This window comes from Schistocerca nitens, chromosome 2 (genome assembly GCF_023898315.1).
Source record: "Schistocerca nitens isolate TAMUIC-IGC-003100 chromosome 2, iqSchNite1.1, whole genome shotgun sequence".
Taxonomy (NCBI): domain Eukaryota; kingdom Metazoa; phylum Arthropoda; class Insecta; order Orthoptera; family Acrididae; genus Schistocerca; species Schistocerca nitens.
The window spans coordinates 775,082,468-775,097,274 of record NC_064615.1 but is presented as its reverse complement, the minus strand read 5'-3'; the positions used below and the strand labels follow the sequence as shown (position 1 = coordinate 775,097,274).

General features: G+C 42.3%; 1 protein-coding gene across 1 annotated transcript in view; it reads right to left on the bottom strand.

The window, feature by feature from the left end:
- Window positions 1-14,807, bottom strand: part of LOC126235320 (retinal guanylyl cyclase 2) — a 456,575-nt gene that overhangs the window by 261,147 nt on the left and 180,621 nt on the right. The window contains exon 5 of the mRNA XM_049944043.1: window positions 5,090-5,266. Within this exon, the coding sequence (XP_049800000.1) occupies window positions 5,090-5,266 (177 nt within the window). The remainder of the gene's footprint in view (window positions 1-5,089; window positions 5,267-14,807) is intronic.

The following is a 14,807-nucleotide window of genomic DNA, read 5'->3' as shown; positions in this document are numbered from 1 at the left end:
CATTAAACGTGTACCAACTGATGATGAATCGCTAGGCAAATCGAAACAGGTAATGGAAATAAAAAATTGAGGAGCAAAACAAAAGACGACTGGTTGCAGTAATTTCTGAAAATCTTCACATTAATTAATTCATATTTACGTAATTAATTCTTCGGAGGTCAGTTAGGTCCAGTATTCGGAACGATGTAGCGAAATTTAGTCTGAAATCGGCGATAAGAAAGACGCATACCACCAAATAATTAAATAAGCTATTGTTCCGAAATAGGAAATCGCGCCGCTGCAAAACTGCTGAAGCACTGGCATATGAACGGCCGTGAGGGTGCTTTCATTGCATACCGCGTTTGGATATTCCTTTGCATTTGAATCTCAGATTTAGCTTGAAGAAAGTAGTTAACATAGTCCATCTTTTTAATGAAAATTGTCACGAGCTAAACTCCTGATATAATCTGGAGGACACGTTCACACAGATCTTTTCGGTTTGTTGTTAGTGACTCACATAAACCAAAAGCTATTGGTATATATTACTTTGTCAGGATGCTGTAGCATATTAAACCGCAAAGTACCTTCTGAAACATCCTGTATCTACATGCAAGGAGCCCTGGGTATTGAAGTCATGATCTCGCAAGCACTTTTTTGGAACGTAAGATGATAGAAAGCTTGATTCGCCTTACTGTAGTACGCTCTATTTCCACGATACACAAACAACAAGGCAAGTTTAAGCATTAACCAATACCCAAAACGTACAGTGAGGCTTGACCAAATGGTGCAATCGACTGATCGTTACGCCACGGTCGCAGGTTCGAATCCTACCTCGGGCATGGATGTGTGTGATGTCCCTAGGTTTGTTAGGTTTAAGTAGTTCTAAGTTCTAGGGGACTGATGACCTCAGATGTTAAGTCCCATTTGAACCATTTTTGAACTGATCGCTACCCGCTGTTTCGAATCCCCGACAAACACGCTGATTTGTCTCAATGATTATGACCAGCGACGAAAAGATCCATAAACTACAATTTCACCTGTAATTTCTTGTTCTGCGACTTTAAGTACCTTTTTTTAATATTTCGTGTGGCATTATTACAGTGAACATGAACTAAGACTAACATTCGTAAAGAAACATCTGGGCTACAAATGTAGGTAACTGAATTACCAATCGTATTCATAATTCTTCAGATAGTGCCTTGTAGGATCCTAGTGAACATGTCTGCATTATACAGGCTGCCCCTATTGATCCGTTTTATGCAACCCACAGTATGTCATGTCAGGAACGGTATCCAGACAGGCAACAGGCACCTAATCGATGTAAGTTCCCTCTCAGAGCTTTGGGCGACTGTTATCCAACGGTACCATACAGTAAAAAATACAAATGAGGATGGGCCGCGATGTACGCGGTATTTTTTGACCAAGATTATTAACTTGCCTCTGCCACACTTATCCAAGTGTCTCCAGTCTTTGTTTGTGTAATTAGCGGTGTACTGACTCATGTTTCGGATATCACTGTGTTTATTCCGGTTATAGTACTTAATCTTTCGCAAATGGTACAGAAACGTTGCCTTATAAAGCGTCTTTCACCGTCGGAATCAACGAAATTAACAGGAGATATCAAAATGGGAAACGTTTGCATTAACGACCGTCTGGTATATGACCCAATGGAAAGATCAATATACTGGACGAGTCAACTGCCCCTGCCGATGTCGTTTTATGCAAACAGACGTGACAGAACAATGTTGTTGGCCACTTCGCTTTAGATGGGAAGCACAGTCTCGAAATGTCCCATAATAACTAATAAGTATACGAAGGCATCTTAGTCCTATTGTACAAACTTGGTTTATGAAATTACTTTAGCACATAAACGCGGCAAGTCATATATTAATATATTTATTCTATTGTTTATCAGAAAGTAGTTACTTCCATGTTTCCCATTTTGATATCTTCTGTTAATTTGTTGTTACCGATGGTGAAACACACTTCACAAGGGAACGTTTTTGAATCATTTATGAAAGGTTAAGAACAGTAAACGGAATAAACTTACAGAGGCATCCGAAGCCTGTATGACTATACCGCTAATTACACAAAGAAAGACTGGAGACACTTGCATAATTATGGCAGAAGTAAGATATATCTTGGTCCAAAAAAACTGCGTAATTCATGGCCAATCCTCACGTGTATTTTTTACAGCATGATTCCGTTTGCTAACAGTCGCCCAAATTTCTGAGATGGAACTTATATCGATTTCGTGGCTGTCGCCTGTCAGCATACAATTCCTGATACAGATGCAGTATGGGTTGCATAAAATACATCGGTAGGGGCAACATCAGTCTGATGCTACCGTAGCCCGACATGTGTAGCAGCCCATAGTGGTATGCTTTCTATGTTTTCTGTTTCAAAAATGTTGTGACTAAAGCTAAGTTTGAGTTTTTCACTTCTGATGAAGGCACTCATAGCAGTGCTGAAACCTAGGCCAAAAGACTTCCTTTTTGCGATCGATGGCTGTTATTCTGTTAATTTCAATTTAATATTGCTTTGCAAAACTTTACCCCGCGCTGGACGATTTGATACCCCATTTGTCCATTTCTCATTCTTCGGTCTCTTATGAAATTTCGGGAAAAAATTTTACCTCATATTACTGATTAGTTTTTGTTAATTATCCTTATTACTTCTAATCAATTACACCTGGTTTTCTGCAAAATTAGGTCTCACTCAGACCAATCTGATGCCTATTTGTCCATTTCTCGCTCTTCGTTTGCCTATGAAGGCTCGCACAAAAATCCGGTGTATAACTTCTTTCAAATCGCTAATTCAGCTTTTGTTAATTACCCTGATTACTCTCAAGGAATTAGACCTGTCCTTGTAAAACTAGACCTTACGCTGGTGAATTTGGTTCCCCACTTGTCTATTTTCCACTCTTCGTTTGGCTACGAGAATCCATTGTGTGATTTCTATGGAGTCTTGTTTTCATTTCGCTCGAACATTTGACCGAAAAGGAAGAGAGAAACAAGGAATGGAGAATATTCAACTGCTACTTTCTAAAAACCACAGCATCTATGCTTTTGGTAAAGATGGCTAGGATGGCGATCATTATCCTGAGGTAAAAAGGTCATTTATCTAGGATAGCTAATCAGAACTTGCTGCTTCGTCATGCGACATTACGTTACCTAGAGTAATATCTCAAAACTTAGTGATTAATATAAGTTAGCGGAAAGTTTGCTTTCATACTTAAAGCGAAATGAGAGGAAGATTAGAGCTAAATTACTGTGGTCTAATGCCTCTGGCTATGCGCAGCGTCAGGTGGTGCCCCGTGCGAGAGAATTTACGAGTGAGATTTCCGGCAAATTGCTTGCCATTTGTACAAGTAGTTACTTCCCAGCTTGTGCCTGAAGCACACGTACAAGTCTTAGAAACTACCTGACTGGCTCACGTAAGCTGCTCTCAAGTAGTGTACCGAAGATGTTCATTTTTACATCGATGCTCATATTCATGTGTACATTCAGAAAACTTTTTTTTCTTCTCAAATCTACAGCAGGTAAGGGAAATCATTAATGTATTACGAATGAAAGCACTAGAAATTCTTATTGATTTATTTCATGTACTATGTATAATTATTTACATTTTTAAAAATATTATTTCGTCTTTTCCTTTAGTACGTCTGTTCGACGTGAATGTCTATTAATGTCGATATGACTACTGCTACTTACATTCATCTGAACCTCTTTATTTTACTCAAGCGTTTGTCTACTTCCACAGTTTTTACTCCCCAAACTCTCTATTAATAAACTGACTATTTCTTGACACCTCACGGCATGTCCTATCACTCTGTTCCTTTCTTTAACTCATTTGTGCCATAACGATTTTTTCTTCCCAGGGCAATTCAGTACGTCTTCGTTACTTAATCGATTTACCCACCTAATCTTCAGCACTCTTCTCTAGCACTACATTTCAGAGCTTCTATCCTCCTCTTGTCTGTACTGCTTATCATACACGATTCATCATAGCACTTAAATTTACCTTCGTTATTAACAAATTTCTCTTCTTCAGGGAAGCTTCACTTGCTGTTTCTAGTATGTATTTTATAATTTCTTTAATTCTACTATTTTATTTTTTTGCCCAAACAATAAAATTCGTCTGCTATTTCGTGTCTCATCAAGTGTAATTCCCTCAGCATCATCTGACTGAATTTCATTACATTTTGCTATCCTTGTTTTACTTTTGTTGATATTCATTTTATGACAACTTCATGAGACAATATCCATTTCGCTTTTGTAAATACTTTGCTGTCTCCGAGAGAGTTACAATGCCATCATCAAAAGTTTTTATTTCCGCTCACGGAAATTCAGTTTTCAAATTTCTCCCCGATTATCTTTGCTTTCTGTATTAGGTTGCTGTATAGGTTCATAGTGTTTTTGTTTTACATATTGGTATTCTGGGCGCTATGGGTTTATTTATCGATTGTCGTTTTTTATTTATGGTTCACTGTTGCTACCTGAGTCTATATAGTGTATTTTCTCATTTGCAGACAGTGAGTGGGGCTGTGGACGCTAGAAAATGGAGTGGCAAGTGGAGAGATCGGATCATTTCCGAGATATTCTTCTGTTTGAGTTCAGTAGAGGAGTGACAACGGCGGAGGCAGCAGAGATCGGTTGATAAGACACAACCTGTGGCAGCAAGGATGTCGTCAATTTGGGAGACCAACGGAAGACTGCAATGAGCAGGTTCAAATGGATGCAGGTTGCGTAGGTTATTCAGAGATAAAGAGGCTCGGACAGGATACACACAAGCGTAGAGAGCTGCATCAACGGTTCTTTCTAAGTATTTTTAAATGAAACGAAAAGGGGGCAAATGATATAATTATAAAAATTATTTATAATAATATATTATAAATATATTATATATATTATTTTATTATATTTATATATTATATATAAATATTATAAATTATAAATATTATATACGTATATACACACACACACATATATATATATATATATATATATATATATATATATGTATGTATTATATTATATATATTATAAATAAATATTTATAATTATATAAATTAAATTCTAGATAATGACGAGACCTGGCTGGTACTCACCCGGACGAGGTCGGTGAGTAGGGAGAGGCGGAAGGACCAGTCGAGCTTGATCTCGTCCTGCACGAGCACGTCCTCCAGCGAGCCGCGGCTGCACCACTCGAAGACGAGCGCCGGCCGCGACGAGTCGACCAGGCAGCCGAGCAGCGGGTTCACGTTCTCGTGCCGCAGCCCGTGCAGCTGCAACACGCACACCGCCACGCCACGCCGCGTTCAACAGCCCGCCACACATCGGCCGTCCACCACACTCACGTGCCTCATCCCTACACGAATATTACCAGCCTACCAACACCAGTGCGCAGGCGCGGATCCACGGCTGAGATCTGGTGGGAGTCACAGCTCGTCCTTGACTTATGCTTTTCAAAACGTGCTTCATCTCTGGAGTCTCTCTTAGGGGGAGGTGGAGAGGTGTGTGAATAGCGTCCAAGTCCGGTGTATAGTTTTCTGCCGCTGTTCAATATCTAGGCTACTTTCAGTGTAGATAATTCATAAACACATTTACTGTCTCTTCTCCGGCGCTGCTCCTTCTCTATAAATACAACTTGCCATTACCCGACAGTTATGAAATTCCTCTGATGTCCAGGATTTTAATTATAAGAACAATAATACTGAAGTGTAAGGGACAGTCAGATGAGAAACAGACAGATGGAAAGAAGTAAGTAAACTGTTTCTTGTTTCAAAACTAACTGACATACTTGTTCATACGTTTATTCTACTATAAGACAGGTGGTCAATGTCTTCATGGAAAAATGTTTGCAATTCCCTATGAGACCATGATAAGACCTATGTGTCCACCTCTTCGGCTCAAGCAAGTCAACGGCCACGAATGTCTTTTTTCAGAATTCTTAAAATATGTAAATCGCATAGGGAGATATCGAGACTGTATGGAGGATGTGTAGGGGCTTGCCGGCGGGCCCACATGTTGCTAAGCTTATTGTGGCTATGCTCTATAAGTTTCGCTGGGAAGTTCTTAAACATATTTGATTCAGTCCCAATTTCTCCCCATGAGATTTCCATTTTTTGTGAGCTGTGAATAAAGATATTCACGGTCGTTAGTTTGTCTCAGACAAAGCGGTGACTCCTTCGTACAGTCATGATTTCACAGGCAACTACAACATTTTTCATCAGCACATTGACCATTCTTGTCTCACAGTGAGAAAAACGCATTGAAATAATGAACACCAACACAACACAAAAAGGATGGACACAAACGTAAAATAGTACAGAACCTACACCATTAAAATGAGGTCCAAACAGAAAACAGCACAAATAAGAAAAACTCCAGTTTTACTAACACGTAACTGTAAAACACTAAACTGTAAAACTATAACATCGATAATGAAGGTTCAAAAATGGTTCAAATGGCTCTAAGCACTATGGGACTTAACATCTGAGGTCATCAGTCCCCTAAATTTAGAATTACTTAAACCTAACTAGCCTAACGACATCACACACAGCCATGGCCGAGGCAGGATTCGAAACTGCGACCGTAGCAGTAGCGCGGTTCCGGACTGAAGCGCCTAGAACCGCTCGGCCACTGCGGCCGGCGATAATGAAGGCTGTATGAAGATTTCAGTGTGCTCAAAACAATTTAGAGAAGAATGTTTTCAGAAGGAGAAATGTGTGTGTGTGTGCGTGTGTGTGTGTGTGTGTGTGTGTATGAAGATTAGTTGGCCTTATTCTTCGTTTATTCAACTCTTTGAATTCTTCAATATACTATTATTTAATTTCTAATGAAATGACCACTTGTTCATGAAATGCGCGAAAAATACGGTAAAATATTGTTGTGGGCTTGCCTATTATAAAGAGGAAACGTATGAAGCAAAATCGATAAAAAATGGACAGTCGTAAATCGCAAATTTATTCCACTTCGTAATTCCAAACCCGATGTTTTTCGGGATACTTCCACTTTAGCGTACATTGAAGCATAATTTATTGAAGCAGGGACTCAGAAATATGGTCCAGTGCAGACCGGTGCCGATCTCAAATTTTCTTATAAAAAAAAAAAAAAAAGACAGCTGAGTTGTGTGAGATGTCGCATGCCTTGCATTTATCTGCAAAGAAATAAATTCATTCCAGATAACCAATGGAAATTGTTAAGATGCCTATAAAACGTGTGTGCAAAATCAAAGTCGTATCATCTAGGAGACAAAGTATGTTGACGACAAGAGTTCTGCTCTGCGCATTACAATGTCAACTCCATAGATATTTCCACGCTATGTGTGTCGTACACTTATTTTGTCTTTGGTTGCGATATTCAGATGTCATCAGATGGTGGCCCAAGAAGCCGTAAAACTGTTCGTGAACAAATCAAAATTGTCGAAGGACGTAAAAATAAGTTTTTTGTCATTATTATGACGCTGTGCTGCCCACAGAGAATTCAATTACGGAACTTTAATATGGGTGACGACGAGTTTCTCATATGCAATCTGTGTGTGCCTTAGCCAGCATCTTGCCTCTAGGGGGATGCATGCGTTGCCGCTTTTTGCTGCCGGAGGAGGTAAGCAGACACCGTTACCGCAGGCCTGCCAACTTCGCGGCTCCCATCAGAGCGCGAGCGCCAAACTTGTGCTGTTCGTCCCCGGAGGAAATGCAGCACCGGAGCCGCCTCCCCCTGGAGACTCGGGGCCTGCCTGCGAAACCTGCTGCCGAGTTGGCGATGAGCTTTCAGAGTTGTCGCTGAGAGTAACAGGTCCGCGAAGGCTGCGGCGGCTGGCGCTCGGCTTTCACACACCTGCAGGTGGGCGGCCAGAAATATCACGGGCAGGTACGCGCCGACTTCCGCGGGTTCTCTCTCGAGCCTCTAGTATTTCTCCGAACCAGTGGCGCTTTTGAGAGAAATTTCTCGTACGGAAAGAAACTTTCAGGCGAGATTAACATTGCTGTCTTCCTAGTAATCTGATTCAGGATAATTGTATCTTCTGGTAGTCCACCTTCTCAGTTTTCTTCAATTCCTCGCACACAGAATATAGCGGAGCTAAACAGTGGTAGCTTCGGAGTGCTGCAGGTACTGTAGAACTGGTACCAGGTCGTCACGTGAACCTTCACTGAATCCGAAAGTCGCGACAGTGAAGAGATGTGTTTTTTTTCTTTATTGTATTTTCCCTTTATACAAAGGCAGCCCGGCAGCGGCGTACACATGCCGCTCTTTGGCCAACAGAAAAAACATATAGCAAACATGGAGACATAGAAACAGAAAAACATGAATGTTAAAAACAGAAGACACACACAAGAATAGTGAGGAAAGCGTTCGTCGGAAGGCACTGGTTTCAGAAACAAGATCCACAGTGCACTCAAACGAAGGTTATCAGCTGTACGCTTGAACGAAGGAACACACTGAAGATAACACTGACGCACAGAAACGAAGAAAACACCGTTGCACTAAACACTGGTGACTAACTATGGCACAGAATACACTGAACACACTTGATGAGATGGGGGGGGGCAGCTGCCACTGGTTTTCGGGGACAGGCATGGAGGGGAGAAGGAGGGGGGGAAGAAACCAGTGGGAGAAAAGAAGGGAGAGTGGAGGGGAGAAAGTAGGGTGAGGTGTGGAAACCCAGAGAGGGGGGGGGAGGAAGTAGGGAAAATGAGAGGGGAGAGGCAAGGAAGAAAGGATGGTGAGAAAGAAGAGAGAGGGAGCCCTGGAGGGAAGGGGGAGAGGAAGGGGAGGATTAGATCTGGTAGGAGGGGTATATGGAGGGAACGAGGACATCAGCAGGGAGGGGGAGTCGGTGTAAGCCACCTTGGGCAATGGTATGGAGAGTGTGAAGATGGAGAGCAGGTGCGATGCAATGGTACAGGTGCAGCAGTAGGGTGGGGTGGGAGAGGATGGGAGAGACAAGTAGGTGGGGAGGATCAAGTTTGCAGGAGGTGTAAAGGATCCGTATCCATTTGAGGAAAAGGAGCAGGTGTGGGAAGGGAATTAAGTCATATAGGATGTGCATGGGGGATGGGAGACGTATGCGATAGGCAAGGCGGAGCGTATGGCATTCCAGAATTTGGAGAAACTTGTAGTAGGTGGTAGGGGCGGAAATCCAGGTGGGGTGGGCATAGCAAACGATGGGGCGGATGAGGGATTTATAAGTGTGGAGGATGGTGGAGTGGTCCAGACCCCATGTACGGCCAGACAGGAGTTTAAGGAGGCCGAGTCGGGTATGTGCCTTGGCTTGGATTGTCTGGAGATAGAGGTCCAGGAAAGGTGGCGGTCGAGAGTGATGTATTATGTGGCAGTCGGTTATATGGAATTCTTGCAACCAGTTTCCGAGAGAACCCTGCGAAGCGAACTGTATACAATGGACATTTGGAGTCTGGTACCTTGCAAAAGACCACTGCTCGCAACGGCACATAAATTGCACGTCAACAATGGACCAAAAACTACAGGAACTGAGAAACAGGACCGCTGATCACTGGTGGCCTGTAGTATGGTCAGACGAGTTGCAATTTTTTCTCTTTGTAAATGTATCCTGTTCGGTGGAAACGATGTTAGACTGATTTTATCCTGGACTACAAGCGACGTCAGCGCAGTAACTACGGTGGCAGCTTGAACTAACAACTGCAAATAACAGGTCAGCAATCAACCAGTCAGCTATGAGGAGTCAGTGTTAAGTAGAAGTGCAGTCGTAGTGAATCACCATTGCTGTGCCGCAAATGGTATTGGTGCGAGAGAGCCTGCAGAGAGTTTTGAAGAAGCGAGAACTGGGTGCAAAGTTTGTCCCACACACCTTGACTTCTTCTTCTTCTTTTTATTCTCCTTCTGCCCTTTCCGTGTTAAGTCACTAAATTGTGGCCTGTTACAGTTCACATCCTTTTCTCGGTCTACCTGGATTTCTTTCCCCTTTTGTCTTAAAATTCCTTTTCTGATGTACTTGTCTCCTTGGAATTATTATTTCTAGGTGTTCATTTTTTCTTCTTTCCATTAAGTTTCTCTATAACGCTCCTAACTTTCAACTCCTTTCGAGTAACTTCATTTCTCATTTTATCTGTAACTCTATGTGCCTTGTATTATTGAATTTTATTCAGTACCCCCAACTGACTTCCATGTAGATGGGTTTGCAGTGCGATTATTCTGTAAAACTTCAGTCATTTTTTCTGTGTTTTATACTTTCAAGTTCCGTTAATTATTCCACAGATAGTTCCCAATGCATCCAACATAATCAGCATATGTTCTTCATATTCATATGATATTTTACAGTCAAATTAGTTAAAATATTTTATTTGTTCTATTGTTTTTCATCATCTATTACCTTAGTTCTCACTAAATACTGTCTACAAAATGCCAGTATTATATTCTACACATATTCTATTTAGTTCATAAATTCCTTTTTGTAAATCTTCTTCCCTTTTAAAGGTCAATGTAAGGTCATCAGCGTAGGCCTATATGAGTGACTGTAGCTTTACCTTAATGTTTAGCTGTATCCCAGTGTTTTATCCTAGAATTCTATCTTCAGACTTCATCGCCAGTCCAAGTACTAAACAGCATAGGGAATAAACTATAGCCTTGTCTAACTCCTTTATTTATCTGTATCGGCTCTATATATATGCCTTCTATACCTAAGACTGCTGATGTTCATTTATACAGACTTTTGATAGCTAATATAAGATCTAAAAGGTAACCTCTGTGGACCACTATTCTGCAAACGTTTCTCTGACATCATTATCAAAAGCTTTCTTAAAATCTATGAAAACAATATGTGTCTCTTTGTTATACCGTGTCTGCATTTCCATGAGCTGTTGTAAAACAAATATTACGTCAGTCGTTGATCGTCCCTTTCTTAATCAGACCTGTTCCTCCAGTAGCAAACATTCTACTATTGTTTTAGCCTTGTGTTCAAAATTCTTGCATAAGGTTTATATGCTGTGTCAAGTAAACTTATCCGTCTGTAGTTTTCACACATTTTTTTCTCCTTACAATGTATGGATATTATTTTTAAAATGGTTCAAATGGCTCTGAGCACTATGGGACTTAACATCTATGGTCATCAGTCCCCTAGAACTTAGAACTACTTAAACCTAACTAACCTAAGGACATCACACAACACCCAGCCATCACGAGGCAGAGAAAATCCCTGACCCCGCCGGGAATCGAACCCGGGAACCCGGGCGTGGGAAGCAAGAACGCTACCGCACGACCACGAGATGCGGGCTATTATTTTTACTTTCTTCTAATTTCGTGGTACATCTTTTTGCCTCCAGCGCATATCAAACAGATGTAACAATTTAATTTGTAGTGAAAGTCCCACGGCCTTGATTTCCAAACAAATACAACTACTTAATTGAAATATAAAGCTCTGACAATTGTTGTCTGAAACAAAAAAAAAAAAAAGGAAAAAAAGAAAATGACGGTTGACGAGGCTTGGTGTTATCAATATGAACCTACAACAAAACGACAGAGAGCAAAAATTCACTTAAAGGCTCCACGTTTTGACGACACAACCGACGTGCAAGACAATGTGACGTGTGAGTAAAATAACATCTCATGGAAGATGTTTCCTGGCAGTTTCTCGTGGTTGTATGAACGTGCTGTGCGTTGTACTCAAGCGGGGAAGAGTATTTAACACCACCTGAATAATTAAAATCACTATCTTAACTTTTCTCTATTTTTTTTATCGATCCAGTCTCGAATTTTTTTTCGACTGGCGGGATACGCCAGGCGCTGAGTGCAACGAGGGCCAATGAGGCATTTAGCTCACAGTGTGTGTGTGTGTGTGTGTGTGTGTGTGTGTGTGTGTGGAGGATGTAATTCAGCAGACAATGGTTCTGTGATGTTTTGGGGGTGTTTCTCGTACCATGACTAGGGCGCTCTCATCCAGGTTACCGTGATTATGAACCAAAATATTAGTTCAATATTTGCGGAGCCCAAGCATTTCCTTTGCTTTTACATCCTTATGGTGAGTATGTTGTGGAAACTCCCGCCCTCTAAGACGGGGACAACCATCTTCACAGGGCCCATAAGAAGTTGGTGATTAGTTGGAACAGAAGATGAAACATAGCAATCAAAGGATATATTCTTCAATGGGTATCTGCAGCTGGATAAGGAATAACTGAAGCCCAGGGGCGGCGTTACGTCGTATTATAGTGCTGTCTCGCGCCTGGTGACTGATTTCTTGTCCGTGTTCTTACAGCCTTCAAATTCCATTACCATATCTTCAATGTCCACGGCCTAGTCCATCTGCCGTTTTAATTACAAGGGTCAATCCAAAATGTTAATGGGGGTAGGAGCATGTGGCCAGAGCAATGTTTATTTTCTCCCAGGCAGCAGTTCAGGTTGGCTAAATGGCTCTGAGCACTATGGGATTTAACTTCTGAGGTCATCAGTCCCCTAGAACTTAGAACTACTTAAACCTAACAAACCTCAGAACATCACACACATCCATGCCCGAGGCAGGATTCGAACCTGCGACCGTAGAGGTCTCGCGGTTCCAGACTGTAGCGCCTAGAACCGCACGGCCACTCCGGCCGGCAGCAGTTCAGGTGTTGAGGTGTGCACGCAAAATAGTTAGCCTATACTGAAGGACGTAGTTTACTTGATGGTGTAGTTAGTACCACGCAAAAAACATCAGGTAGTAAATTATGTGACGTGTTTGTGGGAAGACTGCTCGACACAGAGAAAAAACAACAAGCATACTGATGTCTGTACATATTAAGATATAGCATATACAAATTCCTGCCCTTATACCCTGCTACACCCTCCAAATCCTCTCCAGATATCCCTGGAGGACGGGATCCACCAACACGCGCCGGCTTAAGGCGTCTTTACCACGTCCTGCTGTGGCACCCCTCACAGAAGTACCGAGAGGACTAGTCGGATACTAGCTACAGGCCAGTGCCCACCCGGACCCAAGATCAGATCCGACACGTCATTACCCACCCTAGCGTGAGGGCAGGGGAGATTAAGGCCAAAGAGCACCCCCTCCCCCCCGCCCCTAGATTTAAGGTAGCATGTGCCACATCCACGGATAACGACGTCCCACAAACGCCCATCTAGCGAAATGGCACTACCATTATGAGGCCAACACCATCGGGGTAGCACTGGCAGCCAGAGACCAATGTGGCTCCATTCCCCCCCCCCCCCCCCCCCCCCCCCCCCCACTCCCCACCCATAGTACTTGTGTTAGCAGGGTTACTCCTGCAGCGTTTGATACGTCACCGCCCAGGTCGCTTACGAGTTAATTCTACCACACATTTATTGTTGCCAAAGGCACCCTTTGCCCACACACATGGGATTGGGTAGATGAAATGACAACTTTACACGTAAAAGCCGTGTGGTCTGAACCAGTGCATCGCATATTTCTGGCAGTAAATGGACTTTAAACATTGGCAATCTGGCAACACTTAAATCGCATGTTCGATAACTACCTCTGTCAGGAGATAGAGCAGTGCTGTGCTCTTGGTGCAGTGGATAGTATTTTGGGTTGGCACGCAGGAGGTCGAGAGTTCTGTTCTGGGTCATGGATTACTTGTTTGTATTTGCTAAAAGTAGTCTGCATGGTACGACATCTGGCGTCTTAATTGTCATGCAGCGATTACAGTGGGTCTTCTAAAAAACATTTGCAGTTACGTATTACGAACACAGATAATGGAAATACAATCGTTTCCATTAGTCAGCTGCCGGCCGAAGTGGCCGTGCGGTTAAAGGCGCTGCAGTCTGGAACCGCAGGACCGCTACGGTCGCAGGTTCGAATCCTGCCTCGGGCATGGATGTTTGTGATGTCCTTAGGTTAGTTAGGTTTAACTAGTTCTAAGTTCTAGGGGACTAATGACCTCAGCAGTTGAGTCCCATAGTGCTCAGAACCATTTGAACCATTAGTCAGCTTTTAAAGAAACCTTTGGCACGTCGTGAACGCGAATTATTTTGCATCATTGCATCTACTAGATTCCAAATTTGTTTTGTGTGTACCCTCCCCCAATGGTCCCATCGATCAATACCAACTACTATTATTCTTGCCACGTTCAGATGCATTGCAAACTATTAGGGCTTACGTCACCACTAGTGCTAGCAGCGAGCTTTGCAAACAATTTAGATGGGACCATTGGGAGAGGGTATACAGAAAACATGTTTGGAATCTAGTAGTTGCTGTGGCACGAAACAATTCGCATCCACGACGTGTAAAAGGCTTCTTTAAACGCTGACAATAAATGTACTTCCATTTCTGTGTTCGTAGTACGTAATTGCAAATGTTCTGTAAAAGACCCATCGTAACCGCTGTATAGCGATTAAGACGTCAGATACTGTACCACGCAGACTGTTTTTAGCAAATAAAAACAAATAATCCACGACCCAGAATCGAACCCTCGACCTCCTGTATGCTAACCCAAAACACTATTCTCTGCACCAACACTCCTCAGTCTGCTGACAGAGGTACTTACCGTACGTGTGATTACAGTGTTCCCAGATTACCAGTCTTTAACGTCCATTTTCTGCCTGAAATAGGCGCACGACGAAATTTTGTGAGAGGCATTTCCGTATTGCCAGTATGTGAGAAATCGCGTACCGACGCCAGACTTCGAGAATTTTTCTTCATCATAAATACAGAGTGTTTCAAAAGTGAAGGTCAATATTCAGGGGTGTGACAGGAATGATCATTCGAAACAAAAAAGTCAAGGAAACGTGGAGCCTAAAACGTTTACTTTAAGAGCTATGTGTAATTCTTTATCTTCGATACTGTGAAACAAATCTCTTCTACTGCAAGTTCTTTGCTTTCCATATTCTGGGAAGTGG